General features: G+C 37.1%; 3 protein-coding genes across 6 annotated transcripts in view; 1 reads left to right on the top strand and 2 right to left on the bottom strand.

The window, feature by feature from the left end:
* Positions 1 to 7,789, bottom strand: part of LOC126377746 (vitellogenin receptor-like) — a 19,472-nt gene extending 11,683 nt beyond the window's left edge. Inside the window, exon 1 of the mRNA XM_050025559.1 lies at positions 7,628 to 7,789. The gene's annotated coding sequence lies outside the window, so the exon portion shown is untranslated. The remainder of the gene's footprint in view (positions 1 to 7,627) is intronic.
* The window catches only part of LOC126377622 (sphingomyelin phosphodiesterase), a 26,085-nt gene extending 7,476 nt beyond the window's left edge, over positions 1 to 18,609 (top strand). For 2 of the 4 annotated variants that reach the window (XM_050025474.1, XM_050025469.1), the window contains exons 2-13: positions 12,620 to 12,715; positions 12,880 to 13,358; positions 13,491 to 13,722; positions 13,927 to 14,087; positions 14,233 to 14,405; positions 15,763 to 15,957; positions 16,197 to 16,450; positions 16,540 to 16,649; positions 16,724 to 16,908; positions 17,074 to 17,265; positions 17,852 to 17,876; positions 18,150 to 18,609. In XM_050025474.1, the coding sequence (XP_049881431.1) occupies positions 12,649 to 12,715; positions 12,880 to 13,358; positions 13,491 to 13,722; positions 13,927 to 14,087; positions 14,233 to 14,405; positions 15,763 to 15,957; positions 16,197 to 16,450; positions 16,540 to 16,649; positions 16,724 to 16,908; positions 17,074 to 17,265; positions 17,852 to 17,876; positions 18,150 to 18,236 (2,160 nt within the window). In that variant the 5' untranslated portion in view covers positions 12,620 to 12,648 and the 3' untranslated portion in view covers positions 18,237 to 18,609. Of the gene's footprint in view, positions 1 to 12,619; positions 12,716 to 12,879; positions 13,359 to 13,490; positions 13,723 to 13,926; positions 14,088 to 14,232; positions 14,406 to 15,762; positions 15,958 to 16,196; positions 16,451 to 16,539; positions 16,650 to 16,723; positions 16,909 to 17,073; positions 17,266 to 17,795; positions 17,877 to 18,149 lie in introns of all 4 variants that reach the window. The other 2 variants (XM_050025476.1, XM_050025475.1) reach the window with 2 other exon arrangements.
* Positions 18,599 to 22,475, bottom strand: LOC126377792 (F-box only protein 5-like). The gene is made up of 2 exons (XM_050025627.1): positions 21,102 to 22,475; positions 18,599 to 20,735 (listed from the first exon to the last, which is right to left on the bottom strand). Exons 1-2 carry the CDS (start codon positions 22,167 to 22,169, stop codon positions 20,463 to 20,465), a joined length of 1,341 nt encoding a protein of 446 aa, XP_049881584.1. The 5' UTR covers positions 22,170 to 22,475; the 3' UTR covers positions 18,599 to 20,462.

Genomic DNA, 22,475 nt, shown 5'->3' with positions numbered 1-22,475 from the left:
CATTTGCAGCCACTTTTGACCCCCTCATAAATCAAAAACTATTTTACATAAACGTATCAAATCGTATCGTATCGTATCGTAAATTTGGCTCATATATTGAGACTTGTGAGATACATATAAGTGTTCTAAATTTCATAAGCTTATCTCAAACGGTTATTTAGATATTAATGTACAAAAATCCTCATTTTTATCATTGACTGACTGACTGACTGACTGACCTATAAATCAAAAGTCTAACCCAGTTCCAGATGATCCTAGAGAGTTAAAATTTGGTATTTGGTAAGATAGGTAATTAGATGAATATAAAGGAAAAAAATAATAAACTGGCAAATTTTTAATTATTAGATTCTATAATGAACGCTTAACATAAATACCTAGTTAGTGCCTGTACCTAACTATAGATGTAAGAATCAGTAAGTAATCAAAACTCATGACAGCCGGTCTTTTTGTGGTAGGTATGTGGATTAACTTAACATAATATACAATCACGCCTATATCGGGGTAGGCAGAGCACTAAGTGATCATAAAACCACTTGATGCCGTATTCGACAAGTACTTTAAGGGTAGGTAAGCAAGTTGGAACATGTGTTTAGCGGTGATAGGTTGTCAGCTTTTCGCCCACGATACAACACAACTCACATCCATTTTACTGGCTTTTTATTTTTTTTAACTTAACGTGAATCTTAAACGAGTTTAATAGGTATTCAAATGTATTATATCTATAAAGTCGACTTTTAGTTTTGAATTTGTCCTTTTAAAAGGACCCACGCGTTACGAGGATATGTACTTACCTACAATAAGACAGACCTTAGGCTACAATATATTTATGTTATAAGAAGATATGATATGTTATACTGTTACTTATAAATAAATTTCAGGACTGACCTTGAACTTGGCACCCATTTAGATCTCACTTCTTTTGTCGTTGAAGTCAACAACCAAAGCATTGCATAATATTGAACTTGGCTCTCATTTCACATTTATGTTTTTGATTGGATTTATTTATTATTAGACTAATAGGTACCTAATTTTATATTTGAACTTAGCAGGTTTTACTATAAAACTCGATTTTTCATGGTGTAGTGTTGCCGTGCGCTTAGATTAGGTTAGACTAGCTTAGTCATTTTTGAGAAGATTTGTGCGAGACGTAGGTACCTGGGCCGCCACACGCTGGATCGGATTTGAAAAACAGGAACTTACGATTTTTTTGCCAAAATTAAATGATTGTGTTATACCAATCGATATAAAAAAATGATGGCAATGAAGAAGATATCGCATCGCTAACAAAAACAGTGGGATGTGCATTATCACAGGTTAATTTTCTGTAAGTATTTAATATTCTGCCTTCGAAAATCACCAGATCATTTTATTATTTGGACTTTATCCATCTTTCTGCTTGCTTCTATTTCGATTTTATCGTCCATTGAATAGACTTTTCTTATGTTTTACTTATTGTAGTCAAAAACGAATAAAACAGTCTTGTATAGGAGCAACAAATAATAAAAATTGCCTTAAGTATATCTAGGCAATCAATTTTTACTTTACAAGACTAAACTGATACTTCATTAAATCAATTTAGTGTTAAGTGAGCCTTCAAATAATCTGAGTAAAGTAAAAGAATACTTGTAGACTTAACAGTAGGCTGAGATAAGACTAAATAGTTTTGTGAATACTTAACTTGGTTTTGTGTATTCTAAATTATCTAAAGTAGGATTTGTTGAAAACTATATAGAATTAAAGAAGGAAATGAATTTATGAAGTCCTAATAAGTCCTATTTGATTTGGATAAATCTCACTTTAGCTAAAGTTTAGACATATATGACTTAATCACAATTCTTGATTGCTACTTGGGTTGACCCGTATCAAACCGATTTAAAATTACTTATGGTCAAATAAAACAATTGACTGAACATTTATAGAGTTCACAAATAAAATATCTTAAGAAGGAATAAGTAGTGTAACGTCCAGTTCTTTCAATATTGAGACAACAATAATTCGCACGTAAGTACTCATCATCACTAATTTAAGAGCCACGCTCTTGTAGGTGTAGCATTCTCCATGCTATTTTTCTAGGGAAAAATAGAGCAGTGGTTTCCCTCTTACCTGCCGCCCCGCAGTACTCTGTCCGACGGAGAGTGGGATGGCGCCCAGAGTAGTACTTATCATCATCAGCCCATTAAAGTCCCCACTGCTGGGGCACGGGCCATCCCTATGGATGGATAGGGAGATCGGGCCTTAAACTATCACGCGGGCCCAGTGCGGATTGATGGTTATTAACGACTGCTAATGCAGCCGGGACCAACGGCTTAACGTGCCTTCCGAAGCACGGAGGAACTTCAGATGAAAACTTTTTTTTTGTGGTCACCCATCCTATAACCGGCCTTTGCGAAAGTTGCTTAACTTCAACAATCGCAGACCGAGCGCGTTTACCGCTGCGCCACCGAGCTCCTCATTGCACTAATTAGGTTGTATTATGACAACATTGTAACTTTGAAACGGGGCAAAGACCACTTGCAGCATTTCTTGTGAATACCCAAGAATTGATAGAAACAATGGGTTGATTGTGCTACGATTTTATGATTCACATGACAATATACCAAAGAGTTATTAATTTAAATTAAGTGTACTTTTCACTAACACAGTTGGCTCGACCATTATAGACAGCGATACGGCTCTACCTACCACGCTACGCTACGGATACCTATCACGTTGGTCTAACAGATCGCTCGGTAAGGTATGGGTACTCAATTCATCTTACTGACTTCCCCTTAAGCTTAGTTATGTTAAGATAAGTTTCTATGAATACATTTCTTAAGCACTACATTTATTGCAGATTTGAGATTAGATACATAGGTTATGAGGAGCTCGGTGGCGCAGCGGTTAACGCGCTCGGTCTGCGATTGTTGAAGTAAAGCAACTTTCGCAAAGGCCGGTCATAGGATGGGTGACCACAAAAAAAAAGTTTTCATCTCGAGCTCCTCCGTGCTTCGGAAGGCACGTTAAGCCGTTGGTCCCGGCTGCATTAGCAGTCGTTAATAACCATCAATCCGCACTGATGGTTTAAGGCCCGATCTCCCTATCCATCCATAGGGAAGGCCCGTGCCCCAGCAGTGGGGACGTTAATGATGATGACATAGGTTATGTATGTTAGGCTAACTTATGAGATAAAGTTATTTTTTATGAAGTAAACCATAACAAAGTAGACGATATGTTTATTAAAAATATATTAGTTAGCCTTATGGTTATTTGGAAGAAATCGCTTCAAGCGAAAAGGCCACCATTTGCAATGTCCCTAGTTAAGTATCTTTTGTAACTATTTTCTTTTATTTTGGTGCATTAAAGTATATTTGAATTTAGTGCGATGTTCGTTAGGACACAGTTTATGTAATACTTACTACTAAGTAACGTAAACTTACTACTACTAAGTAACGTAAACTTAACGTAAACTTGAGGAGCTCGGTGGCGCAGCGGTTAACGCGCTCGGTCTGCGATTGTTGAAGTAAAGCAACTTTCGCAAAGGCCGGTCATAGGATGGGTGACCACAAAAAAAAGTTTTCCTTTCGAGCTCCTCCGTGCTTCGGAAGGCACGTTAAGCCGTTGGTCCCGGCTGCATTAGCAGTCGTTAATAACCATCAATCCGCACTGGGCCCGCGTGATGGTTTAAGGCCCGATCTCCCTATCCATCCATAGGGAAGGCCCGTGCCCCAGCAGTGGGGACGTTAATGGGCTGATGATGATGATGAACGTAAACTTAGGGTACGATGACGCTAATTTATTTTTAACACTTAAGGTAATCCAAAAATTAATTGTTACGAAATACTATGCTCAAAACCTATACAGCTGCAGTATTCGATAATTTAAAAATCTTTCTGATGGCTACTTTCTTTTCGCGAAAATGTTTATTTATTTGATGTTTATCTTGCTTTAATCTCAGAAATGGCAGTCAATCTCTATAATTTGCGGCAAAGCCTAGTGCGCTCTCCGAAATCATGATGTAAGCATTACTTACATAAAACAACGACGCCATACAAATGCTTCGTTAAGAAGTCTTTATATTATTAACATTGCATCACCTGACGGACAACGAAAGAAAGCGGGCCAGGGGTCAATCATTAATAACAACATCTATTTATAGGTCCCTTTATTGGGCGACCGACTTCTGAATAAAAGTTTATTGCATGCCATCTCTTTATAGTACTCGGCAACTCTATGCATAGCTGGCCGATTGCAGTGAAAAATTAATGCCATTATAGCCATAAAGTATAAAAAGAAAAAATCGATTCGTTTTTAATTTCTAGAATATACTTACTTACCAGTAACATATTATAGTTGAATACCACCTTTTTATAATAAGTTTTCAATCTCTATTACTGGCCGTTTGCATCAACAAAAAATTACTAAAATGCTAAAAAAGAAAATTCCAGTTTATTTTTTATACACAAAAATACGTAAGTACCAGTATTTACTCATTAAAAAAAGTCCGGATATAAATACTCTTTGAACAGTAATATTAAGCTTTTATTTTTAGTTTGTGATTGGACCGATCAAAATTGGTAAGTATCCTTTGTTAGTTTCAGGATGTTCTTACTTAAATCGAAGAGTAGCATTTAAAGGAAGAACCAAGTAATTAGACATATATGCATTATAAACTGCATTTCCTAGTGTTATTCAGGTCACCAGGTTGTTCATGTTTAATGCAGATTCTTCAATTAATCTATTTTGTCCTTGATTTCAACGAGCATGTGTATCGATTCATTTATCGTGGTTTAGTCTTAAACAATGGTAGGGATAAAGACCAGGAAGTTTCAGGATAATGCTCAATATCCGATAGAGAACCGATAACACGCGAACCAATATAGATCATTCACCTACACAATGACCATTATTAAGCACTTATCATAAAGAGATATGACTTGTCATTTCCGCGAAAGCAAACAAAAAGCAAAAGTAGTCAATACTTGCTACCGAGTATTTACTTTATTGCGTGTTAAAAGTAGATGTGTAAGTAATTAAACGATGTGAATCATAAAATCGTAGCACAATCAACCCATTGTTTCTATCAATTCTTGGGTATTCACAAGAAATGCTGCAAGTGGTCTTTGCCCCGTTTCAAAGTTACAATGTTGTCATAATACAACCTAATTAGTGCAATGAGGAGCTCGGTGGCGCAGCGGTAAACGCGCTCGGTCTGCGATTGTTGAAGTTAAGCAACTTTCGCAAAGGCCGGTCATAGGATGGGTGACCACAAAAAAAAAGTTTTCATCTCGAGCTCCTCCGTGCTTCGGAAGGCACGTTAAGCCGTTGGTCCCGGCTGCATTAGCAGTCGTTAATAACCATCAATCCGCACTGGGCCGGCGTGGTGGTTTAAGGCCCGATCTCCCTATCCGTCCATAGGGAAGGCCCGTGCTCCAGCAGTGGGGACGTTAATGGGCTGATGATGATGATGATGATGAGTGCTATGACAAGAAGCGTCAGCTCATAGGAAAGGACACGCAAAAAAGATCATTCAACGAGTGTTGAATGATCTTTTCCTTTCACTATTTAGTATAGCAACCATTCGCTAAGAATTACTTATTAAGAATGTTATTGGGCACTATACAAAAAGAACCTCAGAACTTTAACTACAATGGGTTAGTTTTCAACTAGTCAAATCAGACACTTTTTTCTAAATGTCAAAACACGAAATTACTATGAAAGTATGAAAAAGCACACTGTGACGTCATAGAAAAACGTGTTAAATGTCGAACGGAATTACGTTTTTCGTGATTAAAATTCATAAATAAGTTAAATAGAAAAAGAAAATGTTTTTCCTTAGTTTTAGATTTGTCTTTATTTAGTAATCCCAATATCATAATTTATCTTGAACCTAGTACACCAAACATACAGGGCAATGGAATAAACTCACTAATCATTTATTTAGTAGCTAGTAAATTAGGCACAACAACACTCAGACACTGGGAGGTGGAAGAAAAGCTTCTCTGATATTTTCACTTGCGAGTCATGTGCGATACTAAAGTTTTGCGATTTTGTTTACCGTACCAATGCAAATGTGAACGAATCATAATAAGAAAACATAATTACTTGGACATCCCGTTTTAAAGGGTCCGCTTATCTATGTTGAGACATTTTGGCGGGAACGGAAACGGGACGGTTACCTTCTTCTATGGGCGTAGTACCCTTTGCATTGCCCTTCGGGGTCAATCAACTAAAAAGAATATCTAGCTGAAGGTTTAAGCCAAATCTAAGGCATAGAATACGAAATAATTCTCAGGTAAGCGGACCTGACAATCCGATTTTTACGATATACCTACTCTAGTATTCACAGAACGCATCACAAGGTCGATTGTTGTAAGTATCTACTAGACGAAAGATAGATACGGAAAACCTCGTTGTCGAGGCGTATATCGACCAATGTTTCATAGTGGTAATGTACATACCTTACCTATGTAGATATCTTACCTTACCTTATAGGTCGATATACGCGATTGGACCTACGTTCAATCATTAAATTGATGACGTCAATAAAAACTATTAAACCGTTATTAAAAACAATAATTACAGTTGTATTATTAGGTTATAACTAAAGTCGTTGTATTAATTGTTACAATTTAGATTAATTGAAAGGTATGTCCAGGCAGGAATATTATATAATCAGTGGTGAAAAAAAAATAATGCAATGAACATCTGTGTCCAGTAGAGAGTAATCGGTTTTCATCTTAACGTTACTATTATTTTGAAAACAATTGTTATTATTAGCCTAAACCTAGTAGAACTTCCGCTGAAAATAAGTACCTATTGGCATAGTCAATACAGCCGAATTTATTGTTACAAAAGTAAACCATCTTTGATACCAAAATGAGCAGTTTTTAGGTCATAGTTAATACCTACATCCAACAACAACAAACATTCTGGAATAAATCATAACGGCCACGAGATAAAAATATCGATATAGCCTTATCAAAGAAATCATTCATAAACATAAAACAATTTTATTACCTATTTACTTTACAAAGTCGGTTACCATTTGCATAATTCTAACAAATAATAATAATGTTCATTATCATACTATTATTATACGATAATTTAATTTATTATTGTAACAGTACTATGATTGTTGTGATATATCTAGATAGGAGTAAAGACGAGCTCATTGTAGGAGGTCATCATTTTTATCAGAGTGTTGACGGGTCTCGGGGTCAATTATCGTCTGATTCTGTTTTAGCCGGGTAAATAAGTGTATATATAACGTTATGTCCATTAAATTTACTAGTACCTATTACGACTCATTGGACCTCAGGCTTGTCACAGTTTCGTCCCATGAAAAAGGAATAACTAAGCTAAAGTTTATACTTATTAAATGTCACTCACTAATAAACAAGTAGAGAAGGGTTAAGAAGCAACACTTGATAATAATGAAATACCACTATAACCGCAGATAAAGACGCAGGTAATTACTTTCTGGAATCTTCGTGAACTAATTCACTTGGAACATCGACGCGACGTCAACAGCGTCGGGAACGCGGATGTAGCGATCATAATACCCAGGTGATGCTTATCAATTAAAATGTTCACGCATAATCTAGATACATTAGTCGCATAGCTGGGTGAATACCTATAGAAAACTTACCTCTATATCACTTATGCTATTTTAAAGTTCCGCAAATGTGATAACTAAATCTAGTTATTGAGATACGTCAGTACACGTTTTCCCGAGCCGAGGCCAGCAACTAACACTATTTATACGACACTGTTAGACGTTATAGATAGCTGGACACTTGGACAGTGCGTCTCGAACTCTGAATGGCAAATGAGAAAAAATCTTCGCACATTATGTGGCCAAGTCGCGCCCCCAACCTCTGCAGCAAATGTTCCTATCAATTATGCCACATTAATGTACGAATGCCAAAGATACGGTAAATGTTTTAAGTGATGGATTTAAGACCGAAAGTTTACAACCACGAGAGTTGCGTGATGAAAATCTTAACGAATTTCGCCAATGAAAGTATATGTAGTTGTTGATACGTTAGGTGTTTCGAATTTTTATGCATGATTTCATAAACAAAAGATTCGAAAATATAAAATGTGATCATGTAGGTATCTAGATATCATCACGTATCTCTGCAAGTAGGTATATTCAATTAACTTGATTGAAAGTCAGTTAAATATAAACATATCATTATTTATCAAATCGTAACGTGAAGTTGCGCATGGATCATTAAAAATAGTCATAACATAACATGTGATGTAAAAGCAGATTAAGGTCTATAAAAAGTGGAGTGCATCGGCCAAAGGGTAATGTCATCTCTATACGAGTACCATGTGGATGGTGCTAACATAATAGGAGCACATTCCGATGAGAACGAGCCTCACAATGGGACGTATCAGCAGGAGAAAGTCAGTTCGATGAACTAAACGAAAGTTTATAATAACAAAGCGTCTGGATGAGGGCAAGGACCATCCTCCAGAAAGTAAAAGGTATTCTGTCATCACGCCCACGATGATAATGACTCGTGTTTCCGTGAAGATAATGAATTACCCGCTAACTTCCCTAACGACGTCTGCGATCACAGATTGTGAACTGGGGACGACAATTAGTCTTGTCATACAATTTCAAAGACTTGCATAAGATTCGCAACGCGTGTAACTGATGCAGTACTTTCTACGTCTTACGTACTATAATGGAAGTAAAATAGTCAGTAAAATACGTTTATGCAGTAGGTATGTAAAACAACATCTATCAGATTTAGCAACTTTCATCGTTCCTTTCAAATTTCGCAAAAAAATAACATTTCCAAAAGTAGCAGTCATTGTCATTGATGCTGCTGGTTGACGATATTGTATAACTTAAAATACATTATTATAAAATAATATTACCAGTATTATATAGTTAAAGTTTCGCTATATAAGTATAAAAGTCAACTATATCAAACTACACGCAGAATAATAGCGCTCGTTTTGACCGAAAGGCATTCAACCGTTTCTTTTATAATGACACTAACATGATTTTATGTGGATACCCTAATTATAGACCCGCTGTGGTTATTATTGGCGCAAAAATAAACATAATGTAGTTATACTTCCAGACGTAAGTACTTACAGCAGGGTGATCATTACTTTAACGTTCTCTCCACATGCTAGGCAAAGCAAGTACATAGGTACCTTGACTCTACCTACTACAGACAGAAAACAGGTTTCTGTTGACGTGGCTTGACTAGAAATCTAGTCTCGAAAAAACTAGAACAGAAACTAATAAAATTTTCAGTCACCTATGTGTAAAAAAATGCTGGTAACGTGAAAGCTGGTAAGTTACCGATACCAGCGAGTACAAGGAAGACTAGTTATTGAGAGAAATCAGCATGCAAACGACATGCATAGATTTAATTAACAAAGGAACGAATGGACTCGTAAAGGCAAGGAGAAATGTTTCATATTTCTCCATCAGAAGAACATGGTATTCCAAGTGTGTCGTATCTATTTATTCAACAATTTCGATTATCTGCCATTTTTTTCTTGGGCAATGAAGCAAGACTTGTGGACGCAGAAATGACAAATGGTTGCGGTTTGCATGCTTCTCACTCGAATGAAAGTAACACACCGAGGTTTACATAGGATCCTGCATTGAGTAACAACAAAATAATAAAATTATAAGCATAAAGGAACACAACACAAGCCTGGGGAGTGAAAGTGGTGAGATAATCGTTATCTGGAAGGCGCTCAGAAGAAAGTGGCCTCATAATCCTTTACGTGAACTGCACAGTCCGGAAACAACAAAACACAAACCGTGTACATTTCAACTGATACTATCTAAATAACGTTGTCCAAAAACCAGTACTTAACAATTTGTTGCACACGTAGGTATTAGGAGGTACTCTTTTTTACGTTTATTGATACAAATTCGTGAACACGTAGTGACGTTCTATCAACCGAAAAACGAATAAGTAAATGTACGCTACTAGATAACGCAATGGTACACAATCTTGACTTTCAATAAATTGCAAGTGCATACCACCACTTACTTGGACATAAGAGAAAACGATTGAAAAGTCGTAACAATATACGTTACCATACAATAATAAATCATGTGGTTTTGCCAATTACGTAGAAAAAGACAGCGGTAGTACATCAAGCTTTTAGCGAAATCGAAAGTATGTATATAATATGAAAAATCTTGGTGAGAATTCGTACAAAAATGATATTTGAAAATAAGCCAATTCCATATAATTATATGATTATTATTTTATTTTTTATTATCTATTATAATAGATCCGAAATATGACATAACTTAGATAGCCTATATACAACCCATTACTGGGCACAAGTTATGAAGCATATACTTATTATTCCACCACGCTTCTCCACAGCGAATTGGTGATGATATTGGAAGAGGTACAATGAGGTTAATCGATTCAGTAAACAGTTGATAGGTTTTTAACCTAGATTTTTTCTGTCTTACTGAGAACAACTATTGATAAAAAACGGTTAAAGAATAATTGAACAGAATAAATAATTAATATGAACAATACGAAATGAGTTTAATTGGATTACTTAGACAGAGACATAATCTGACCTAGAAGAAGTACTAAGAATTATGATATTGCGTGCGCTTGATGATCATTTTGGCCCAGTAAGGTTACCCAGTTGTATCATATTTCTCAGAACAATTCTAGGCTTTCGATAGGATATGTAGGGCATAATTTTATTTATATCGGATCGATATTGCTGTATTGTGATCATCTAGTAAAAGCATCTGAACAGAGGTCTTATATTATGAGAGTATCTGATAACTATGAAACTTATTAGCTGATATGTTCAGTGACATCCCACTCTTAGAAATATTCAAGTACGTACAACGCAAAATAGGGTTATAATGATGCTCTTTGTATCATTGATAGTGTAGACACTAACTAACGACTCTTTTTTTTTTTGACGTGACTTATTGTAGATTTGCCGCAGATGGCATTAACTACTTGGCCGGACAAATGGGGAGCGCTGAAGGCTCTCACCCGGTACAACGTTTAAGACAACAGGCCTGAGGGTGCCCAGTTGGGCGCGAACCTCGGCTCAGGGCGTCGTCTGAGAGGAAAAATATTTGAAAGAATTAATCAACCCTAGTGGGTCGATAGCGATAAGCGCTGAATGAGGGAAATCGTCGACCACGCCGGCGGGGTCGATATCGGGGCTCTGAAACTAACTAACGACGAGTATCATTTATAGTACCGCGTTTCTGAAAACTGTTTGCTCAACGCATGAATACAACGTAGATGTCCAACGACGGACAGTCTACAAAGCGCGTAATTAAATTTAGAGTGATACCCGCGTTGAGCGAATCATTGCAATGTTGTCACGTCACAATGCGCGGCCGAGCCGTGTGTGATACGCGTCACTTTCCTTCCAACAAACTCAATGAAGCGCGGAGAAAGTGCCGACCTCCACGTCCGTGTATGCTGCCGTCTGTAAAATCCGCTGACTCATACAAACATATCGCATTTTTTACCCCCACGGAGTACACTAGTTACCTTGCTTGCAGTTCTTAAGCCTAGGACACGGTCATCTTCGCGCTCTACATGGTAGAGATAACGAGGTAACTGTACTGCTAATACCGGTTTCAAGGGTCTACTCTCCAGAATGTGAAACCTAATACACTTAATGCTTATCTTAAATGAACATAAAAATGCTTTTTGTATACTCATTATATTCCATTTAATTTATTTCTATGAATATAGGTACCTCATTGTCATCCAATATGTTCTACATTACGCCACTACCCGCATACACATAACTTTAAAATTGTATATTATTATGACATGAACCCATGGTAATTGTAATTTTTACGACTAGCATTCAATAATATAGTGTTGTATATAATTTATGTTAAGCTCCATAAACTTAAATAGGTCATGGAACGTATGTTAACCTACTTTCACTGTGATTTTTCTACGATGTAATATTTATTGGTTATTTGAGAAGTAATTTGATTCGAAAGTTTGGGAGAAAAGTACAATTTTATTATGAGAGTTTAATGTTCATACCCACTGAAGTAACGGCCCCGTGCGTTTATGGGCTTATTCGTGGTAATATATTATGAAAATTAATTTACGGCATTCTTCCGACTAAACATTCCCAAGGAGATATCAGTGGCTTTCACAGTAACTCTAACAAGTGTTGAGAAGGAAATTTTATTTTAACTAAAATATATTACGACGCGAGTAAAAGGACACGACAAAATGTACCTCTATAAACTTTACGTAGTTCATATCTAATTGTTCATAAGGTTAATGCGGAAATGCCAATACATTTACATTTCCCAACTTAGGTAATAATCTAAATTAGATGGCAGTCATTAAGTAGAAACAATCAACGCATTAATAATTAATCACGTCTTACTCAGTTTATTGTTTGACTTGCGGAGTGTAGTGTACCTGGTCAAGAAAACGCCTGCAAATATCCTGATGATATAACTTTGATATTTGACGCAGCCGCGTAGGTTTACTTTGTACGCTTCATGTATACCAAAGTTCCGTTTCCTGTCGAACTACTATACATATTCATTCATACATAACTTTATGTAAGTAATTTACTTGTAAATACTTTTCGATAATTGTTGTTCTGCTTGTTACAGGGTGCTTCCTTCTTCTTCACTTCACAGTTATGATTATCAGATCATCATGGCTGCTTCAGCTACTGTTTACTATTACTGCAGTTACTTTGACATCAGGTTCGTGAGCATCTTCCAACTATGTTTTTTTTTACGTGACTTATTGTAGAATTCCCGCAGATGGCATTAACTACTTGGCCGGACATAGTCCAACTATGTCTACGCTTAAGGAACGTTTAGAAAAGTAGAGGATGTTTATAAAAGCGGGAATGTATGTGTTGCAGGTAGTCCTCTATTCTTGGACACTGGGAGGTCAAACAAGCCAATGATACGATGGAGCCCCCCGGCGGACGACTGGAACGTGACGACGGCGCCGCGGAACGAGGAGCCCCTCTTCCTGCCCTCCAACTTCACCCACAAGCTACCCCCCACGGCCAACGAGACCGAGCTCATAGCGCATATGGCCGCTCTCAAGAGAAACTACTCGCGCCTCCTCTGGGACAGCGACAAGAGCACTAACCTGCCCCTCTTTGTTGAAAAGGCTCTCAAGCTGCTGAACCTCAAACAAGTCTACTACGAAGTGGAACACTCAGTCATGTCTAAAGTATCGTGCACGGCTTGCAAGGCCGGCGCGGGCCTCCTACAACACTATATCAAACTCGGCAAAAGTAAAGAGGAAATTAACAAAATGATCTATCAGTTCTGCGTGTCTCTGAAGATTCAGTCGGCTAGAGTTTGCGAAGGGATTACAAGACTGTTTGGGGTAAAATCGCTGCCTTTTTTAAACACTGTTTCCTACAAATGACGCATTTACGTGCCATCTTGTCAAAAACACCGACGTTTCCAACAAAGTATAGAATAACTTTAGATATAACAAACTACTTTTTAATTTCAGACCGAAGTGATATACGTACTGAAACGAGTCACCATCGGACCGGACGAGATCTGCAGCTTCGTAATCGGCGACGCTTGTGGCGACGTGTACAATCCCTACCACGAGTGGGAGGTCGCTTTCCCTCCGGTGCCAAAGCCCACCATAGAACCACTCCAAGCACCAATGGATAAAGCACCCACCTTCAAAGTTCTACAGATATCCGACACGCATTTCGATCCTTATTATGCGGAAGGTGCGTATCCTGTTTCAGATACAACTTCATGAATTGTTTTTCATTTTTCACTTTTAAATTGGTGTCGCACAAAAAAGCTGCCAGTAAAGTAGAGACGTTATTTCCAATGTCAACCGAGCGTAACTGATGAGTCGGTAAAGCAATTGGTTTGACTAATAAGTTGAGCGAATCGATAAAGTTTCGTATTTATCTGTCGCATTGCAGGTGCGAACGCGGAGTGCAACGAGCCTCTGTGCTGCCGCGCGTCGAGCGGGCCCGCGCTCACGCCGGGCGGAGGCGCCGGCCGCTGGGGAGACTACCGCAAGTGCGACACGCCCAAACGGACCATCGACCACATGTTGAAACACATCGCAGATACACACACCGTCAGTATTGCCTCATTTTCAAATGCTAAGTGTCTTCACGCAACCGTATAACAAACATACATCTGCAAATATTACTTAACATTAACTTAACCGAAGTCATAGAACAAACAAGCGGAGCTAAAGAAGTATTTTACTTATATTCCAGGACATAGATTACATTTTATGGACGGGTGATCTGCCACCGCACGATGTGTGGAACCAGACTAAGGAGGAGAACCTGAAGGTCCTGCAGGAAACAGTCGCTCAGATGTCGGACATGTTCCCCGGCGTGCCGATCTTCCCCGCTCTTGGAAACCACGAGTCTTCTCCGGTCAACAGGTATAATTATCGCATTAAACTAACGCAATGCAGGCACACGCCGGTTTGGCGATCCGCTTATTGTACGAAGGTCGTATTAATCAGTAGTAATAATTGCGAAGAAGCTTCAGTAATGTATTCAAGCTAGCTAACGTGCCAGCCACTCTCATTATTGTTTACATATTTCTGAAACTAGTTTAAAATATCAGTTGGTTTGCATGCCCATGCAAGGTACCCACCTACTCGTTCATAAATAACTTACCTTATAGTTCGTTGTTCGAGCATTGTAGTGGGTAAGTACCTATATTTACTATCAACAAAGTATTTGCTGGTATTGTGACTTACGAAGTTAACAACAACGGCATTGTAGAATTTGTAGACCACAGGCAACATTCATCAGCGTATTTATAATCTGACGTAATAAATAAATACTTTTGTTTTTTTTTTTTTTAAATGAAACTCATGTAATGTTACCATTTCCTTAATGTTATGAATGATAACGTAATAAATAAAAATACAGAGTAGCTCGGCTTAAACTTTAGAACAAGGTATAGCTAGAAAATAAAACAAATTCCATTTTAGTTCACCAACATACTCGCTAAGCGAGTTGATCATAAAAAGCCTAAAGACGTCCCACACTACTATGAACACGTCTGATGATTGACGATTGATGTCACCAATATCCAATATGGTACAGTGGTCGGTTTAAAACACTCATTTTAGTGACAGGTTTTATTAGATAAATTGTGGGATTGTGGGACTACATTCTACACCAACCATAAAATACTTAGATAAATCGTAGGTTCTGTTTGTCTAATCTAGCTCCTCTCATTACACAGTTATGTAATTATATTTAGAGTGGCTGCAAATTGTCTTCCGAATCTGTCTGTACACCAATAAATTGTGAGTACATGTAGGTACCAACTAGGTATAAATGAACTATACAAATCGCTGGCGAGCAACCCCTTCCCGGTTGCCCTCGCGAGTCCTCTTGTTCGTCTTCTGCGTAGTTGTCTTTATGCACACACAGACTTCTTATCTCATCAGTACGAGGTGTCTAGTTAATTTAATTCGCACGGGTTCTTCTTCTATCGCGTGGGTTGTGAGGCGGAGTACCATCCTCATCAACCCTGGTGTCAGGATTACTATTGAGCCGCCAATGGCCCCTGACATGGCTCATGTATCGACTACTTACTTACATCAGTAAGTAGTAACCGAGACCAACGGCTTAACGTGCCTTCCGAAGCACGGATCATCTTACTTTCGGACAATCAGGTGATCAGCCTGTAATGTCCTAACCAAACTAGGGATCACAAAGTAATTTTTGCACGGGTTATAAATTGTGTATATGTGTGAATAACTTACCCAATATCTTCAGCTTCCCGCCGCCGTACATTTCGTCTCCGGAGTCGAACATCGCGTGGCTATACAACGAGCTGGACGCACAATGGCGTCGCTGGCTGCCCGCCGGTGTCTCCCACACGGTGCGTCGTGGCGCCTTCTACTCTGTGCTCGTGCGCCCCGGCTTCCGCATCATATCTCTCAACATGAACTACTGCAATAACAAGAACTGGTAATACTGATGGTAGTGGTAGTCTTAGACCTATCCATGAATTTGGGTATCGGGACCAATCGGCTTGTCAAACCAGATCACTAAGTTAACTTCATTGTCTTTATACCTCTTTGAAATCAGAAAAATCTAGCATCAATTTCTGCAACTAACTGTCCTTTTTGTTTCGAAATAGAAGGAAAGATTATACTTTCTTTTCATTTGCGTTTGAAATTACTTACTTCGTTATGATTTCTACTCAGGTGGTTGCTACTGAACAGCACTGACCCGGCTACGGAGCTCCAATGGCTTATTTACGAGCTTCAATCAGCAGAGTTTAGTGGAGAAAAAGTACATATAATAGGTCATATACCCCCGGGCCACTCTGATTGCCTGAAGGTGTGGAGTCGCAACTACTACGCTATCATCAACAGATACGAATCCACTATAACAGCACAGTTCTTCGGGCACACACATTTCGACGAATTCGAGGTCTTTTACGATCCCAACGATCTAGGTTAGTTTGAAATGTTGGAATGCAGCAAGTTCCTAATTAAAATTCGAGAGGAAAATTGTAAATGAGATAACGGTTGTATATATTCGCAGGACGAGCAACGAGTATCGCATACGTGGGGCCGTCAGTATCACCGTACTACGACTTGAATCTGGGATATCGAATATATTATGTAGATGGCGACCATGAGGCGTCGACACGTGTAAGTTTTTTATACATTTTATGAGATAAAACTATGTATATACATATAATAATGGTTTTTTAACGGTTTTGCAGTTGGTTGTGGATCACGAGACTTGGATAATGAATCTGAAGGAGGCGAACCTGTTTGGTTACCCGATTTGGTACAAGTTATATTCGGCGCGCTCTGCATACCTGATGTCGGCCCTGCGGCCGCAAGACTGGGACAAGTTTATTGACGACATGACTGCTAAGGAGGATGTCTTCAATTTGTACTACAAGTAAAGTATCTATTACATAAAACAAAAAAGGATCCGACTTCTATGAGTAACATGGTATTCACAAATGGTTTCTACGCGACTCAAACTAAGTAATAAAGCAAATTGCATTATGTTGTTGGTACTTACCCAAGACATTAATTTTGGTACCTCATGCTTCACGTTTAGGCATTACTGGAAGAACAGTCCGCGTCGAGGCACATGCGACGGGGAATGTCGAAAGAGGCTCGTATGCGACGCACGGTCCGGGCGCTCTCACGACCGCCGCGCCCTCTGCGGCCACATCGAGGCCCGCATCGACGGCGCCCAGCCCGCCCCACAGACGTGGCGAGCATGGCTCTACAATGGCCTGTCTGTCTCGTGAGTTGTCACCTCGGACACCGAGTCATTCATAAACACCAGGTGACGGGTCCTCACAGCGCTAATAGACGGACAACACTGTCTCACTGATGGTCGCCGTTCGACGAATTAAAGATTAAAAAGTTGGGAGTCAGTTCGTAAACGACTATCACCGACTGTTGGTGATAGCATGAGGGACGTAGTGTTGTCTGTTCCTGGCTTCTAACCTATCTTGCTTCCACTATAATACTTAATCACCATTATTTCTTTCATCTGTCACGAAAATCATTTTGGAGTTGTATTTCTAGAAACAAATGACTACAATGTACCTACAGTAGTACAAGTAGATATGTTACTTGAATGACAAACATCTTTATAAAGATAGGCTTTCAATTGAAATACAATCAATTAATTTTCAGACGAAATCCAATCTTTCCGCATTACTCATTCATCATGTAAATTGCTTATTATCATAAAACTTTTATTTTAAGTCTAAAGGGAAGAAAAATAAGAAATATATTTAATACTTTATGAAAATTTTCTCTGTACAGAAATAATTCTACTCCTACTGTTGTACAAGTCTAACGGTGGTGGATTTAACTTTTAGCTTACAACCTGCACAGTGGTTTAAGGTGAGTCTGATTATATTGTAAATAGAGGTAGAGCATGTATTTTAAGATATAGTTATTCTAAGGGATAGTTAAATTAACAAAAAATAATTATTTCGCTGTAGAAAATCTACTAACGCTAAATATAATTTTATAATTAAACATAATATTGAGACCTCCCAAGCGGAATCAGTTGTAAAAAATAAGAAGCAATACTTTATAATGCTAATTGTACATAAATTATTATAAAATTGCCTTGACGAACGAAACATATAAAACTAAAAATGTCTCTTACAGGATGTCAATGATAATGCAGATACCTCAAGTGGCTTATCAAATACCAAAGTTCGTGATGGGTCTGGGCTGAAAAACGAACCAACTTGAAATAACGGGAAAGTTACATAGTACCACCGGGCTTCAGTCACGACAAGAACAAACGTCCTTCGACTAATTTATTAATAATCTATAGACAGTACACATAATAGTGCCTAAATATTTGAAAACGATAATACATATTTTGTGATTTATTTTGAATATTCGAATTTGAACTCTTAGTCATTTGTATAAAAATCGGAATGTTATTTAAAAATGCGTCTTGAACTGCACCGGTGGTCAACACTAGCTATAAGTTAAGTTAATTTATCAGATATTTTATAAGTTTAATACTTTCTGTTGTAAATATAAATTGTAAATGTATAATATTTTTTATACCATCAGTGATCTATTTTTCGAATAAAAGTAATATAATCGAGAAGAATTATTTATTATCATTAAAACATTTCAAATAGAGAGCTTTTAAAGCGTTACATACTATTTACACCATATAATAATAAAATGTTACAGATAACATTTTCCACAGCTAACATTTTCATGAAATTACATCTTAGAATCCTCACACGAAATTTTTATATTATATGGGGTAAAAGTCATCAATCAACCTTTGATGTTACAGAATTATAACTAGAATTAAAACAGGCGTCAACCTATAGAGAAATTAAAAATTCGGATTTACTTGGTCCGGCCTTTGAGAGAATACAATTAAAAGGGAGCAAAGATATTTACAAATAAATAATAGAAAATTACGTCAAATTGAAAACAAACACATGGTAGATAAAACTAAAAATCTTGTATCATTGACTGTTTCTTCTCTTGCACTAGTCTTGGAGTACCTACATGAGATTGAACTTCACAAGTGGTGTTACAGTCATAATATAAGCAACTATAAGTTCATGTTAAATTGAGTTCTAAGGATGCATTGTTTTGTCCTAATAGTTGAATGTTGTGTCTATAAATCTCCAAAGACAGTACATAAAAGAACATGTCAAGTGTCAAGCAAGTGTCTGTGTGTAGCTTTCACACTATACAAATTATTGCCTTATAATAGCATTGAATCAATGCTACAGCAATTTTTACTGATGAAAAACATTTTTTTGTTTTTCTTATTTAACTAAATACTTAAAATTATAATCTAACGTGAATTAAAAATTCTTAAAATATTCGAATAATTATGTTTCAAAAATTAAAATTATGTACCAGTGATGTGTATACAGTCTTAAAATTGTAACATCTAATGAGTATGCAACACAAACTTCAATAATTTCAATAATATTTGTGAGTAAATTTTTATATGAAATGCTGTACAAATATGTGGTCCCATAATAATTAATTATATCCGGTAATATCACAGTGTCATTATCTTGGTTTGTACTAGTTTGTGCCAATTTATGGTCCTATAGAAAACAGCATATTAATAGGTGTTACAAATACGTAAATGCATATAGGTATACAAAAACAAAATATATTTAAAATGTGCTTCACTGCAACTTGTACTATAAAACTTCAAGCTCTACACCAAACAGAATGTAAAATATGGAATAAATATTACTGGTAGGTATAAAGTGGAATGTTAAATTTAAGTTGATATTTCTTAGTTATAAACTGTAAATGCCAATTATTATAAAACACATCTATTAAAATGAGCTGTAGTTTAGCGTTTAGGTGGGTGAGATGCATCTATTTACTTTTGTTAGAAGTAGGTAAGTACAGTTCCTAATTTTGAGAAGGGTTACTAATATTAACTATAGACATTGCCTACCACATTTGAAAGAAATATTTCACTCCACTAAAGTCCTTTTTTTATGAGAGACTTGTTGTAAAACAACAGAAATCTATTTCTACTTCTACCTAAAAAAAACTTAAATGTTACTGATATTAGTTATTACATTATTCATGGCAAAATCAGTCTAAAATTCACATACTTCATCTTAAAAACAAACAATGAGTGATATGAAATATTGGTTTTGTACAGTAAATGGAACAAAAGCTTTCGTTATGTTCAATTTTTTTTTTTAATAATATGGGGTAAACTCGCACATATTAATTTGAAATTTGAGTTTGTCTATTGTTACTTGATGAAATATTTTTAGTAAAAATTAGTAAAACATGGCACTGTATCAGACACTGGAAATATCAGTCACAATAATCTCAACATCATGACTAAAACTAGCCTAGCAACTTAAACTATGTTTGTGAAATTACTTTATCTTTGGATATGGAATGGAATGCAACAAGAATAACTAACACTGGTAAGAGCTGCTTTTTCTGCAACTCTCAAATCATGAGTCTGTACAGGTTTTTCTTACTTTTTCTAGTACATGCTGCATTTGTGTTTCTTTTTCTTTTAGAAGGACTAGGGCCATCAATCAGATCATACTTAAAGCAGCTCTTTCCTGGATGGCGGTCAAACTTACAGAACTTGCAGAACTGGTAGGAACAGGAGGTACTGGTGCATTCAGCCCACTCTTCTGAAACATCCACCGTAATTTTGGCGGGCTGGTGACAGCGCACACATGACAGCTGGAGACGTGCATCTTGTTGAGCACACTGCAACAATATATTGTTGTTAGATCAGGACACGGAAGACATTCCGTTTATATACATGTTTTGTCTTTTTATTAATTTTTCTAAAAATTTATTTGAAATATAGAAAAGTATAAGATGAGCTGGCTGCAGCTGTATCACAAGCCCGGATACTCCTTACAAAAATCAAGCTTGCTTCAAGCTCATATTGCTGTAGGGCAGTGTCCCTGCTATACTTAGTATTATTTGTTTATTCTCTGTCATAAGCCTACAGTAAAAACTAAAAACTCAATAAAAATACCTAGAATGCAATGAAATAATAGATAATTATTATTTAATTATTATGGATATATTTATTGAAATAAAAATAATTAATAAACCTAAACTCACCTTAGTGAATTTCTTGAATTTATTGGTTCTTGGAGACACAGGGGGGCTGCGTGGAGAGCTGGTCACCAGGTGTGTGTTCATGACATTATGCACCTCCTTTAGTGATCTGTTTTGATTAGCATCACTATTTTTCCTAATCAGTCCCTTTTCCTTGTTTTCCTGATTATCCTTTTCATTTTTCAAGAATGTTTTGAACTCTTGCTTCTTTGATATGGATACATAATTCCAGACTTGGCACCATACAGGACTTACCAATTTAAATCTGCATATATCTTCATTAGACAAATAACTAAGAATCTTTGAAACAGGTGGAAATGCTCTGGCATCCTGGTAGAGCATTTTTATAATATCAATCTTCTGATCTGGCCGAAACTGAATATTTCTTACAACTTTGTTATGTGGTCTATGTTTTACAACTCCACGGCTCTCACAAGATAGAGAATGAATGGCAAAATTAAGTTTCTTACTTGATCTTTTTGTTGGACTTAGTTTGCAACTTGTTCTGCATATTTTTTTCACTGGAGTTGTAGGATATGACAAAGTTTGGGCATATTCATGATGGTAAAATTCACTGGTTAACTGATTGTCAGGGCATTTTGAATGCCCTGATGATGAAAAGACATAAGGTTGACTAGTTCTGTAACTCTCTGTTACATGTAACTTTTGTATGCCACCAGCAATCACGCTGGTGGGAGTTGGCACAGTATTTTGTACAATTTCTTCTCCTTCTTCTTGGTAAGCTCGTTTAACACCACGTCGTACGATTGGTGAGCTTGGAGTGCTCTCAGTTTGTGTGTTTGCCAATACATTTTTAGAGCGAACGTATTTACGACCTAAACGAAGGTTTGACTCTGGTGTTATATCGTAATTGACTTGAAATTGCCCAGTAATTCGTAGTTGTCCTTGAATAGCTGCAGGATCAAGATTCTCGTTTGATATTTCGGAACAATCCACCGACCCCGGGGTATACGACGTATGGTACCCGCTGTCTTCAGTTTTCCAAAAACTGGCATTGTTAAAGGATAACCCCGGCGTCGTTGGCTCCACGAAATCGGAGTGGAGTTCCATTTTATAGGTCACGAAGAGATTTAAAATCACATTTTAAGACTGCCTCCCCGTATTACTAAGGTGAAAAACAATCCAACAGATTGCAACTGTCCAAGCGTCATTTTTCAATGAAGACAATCACTTACATCGAATTTCGTCCACATCCACATCATTTGATTAAATATTAACACAAACTCCACACTAAACCTTTAATATTTGTTAATAGCTACATAACAGTACAAATAGATTACAATTCTGAATAAAGTTTATTTAGCATTTTATAATCTTTCCTTCCTCTAATACTGTTTGACACACAATACAGAATAC

This window comes from Pectinophora gossypiella, chromosome 2, assembly GCF_024362695.1.
Source record: "Pectinophora gossypiella chromosome 2, ilPecGoss1.1, whole genome shotgun sequence".
Classification (NCBI taxonomy): domain Eukaryota; kingdom Metazoa; phylum Arthropoda; class Insecta; order Lepidoptera; family Gelechiidae; genus Pectinophora; species Pectinophora gossypiella.
This window is presented reverse-complemented; position numbering and strand designations above follow the sequence as displayed.

Excerpts from the sequence above, each read along its gene's own strand:
- LOC126377792 (XM_050025627.1), bottom strand. The coding sequence starts at position 22,169 with ATGGAACTCCACTCCGATTTCGTGGAGCCAACGACGCCGGGGTTATCC. Across the intron at positions 20,736-21,101 it reads AATTCAAGAAATTCACTAAG|TGTGCTCAACAAGATGCACG; the intron begins GTGAGTTTAGGT and ends ATATTGTTGCAG.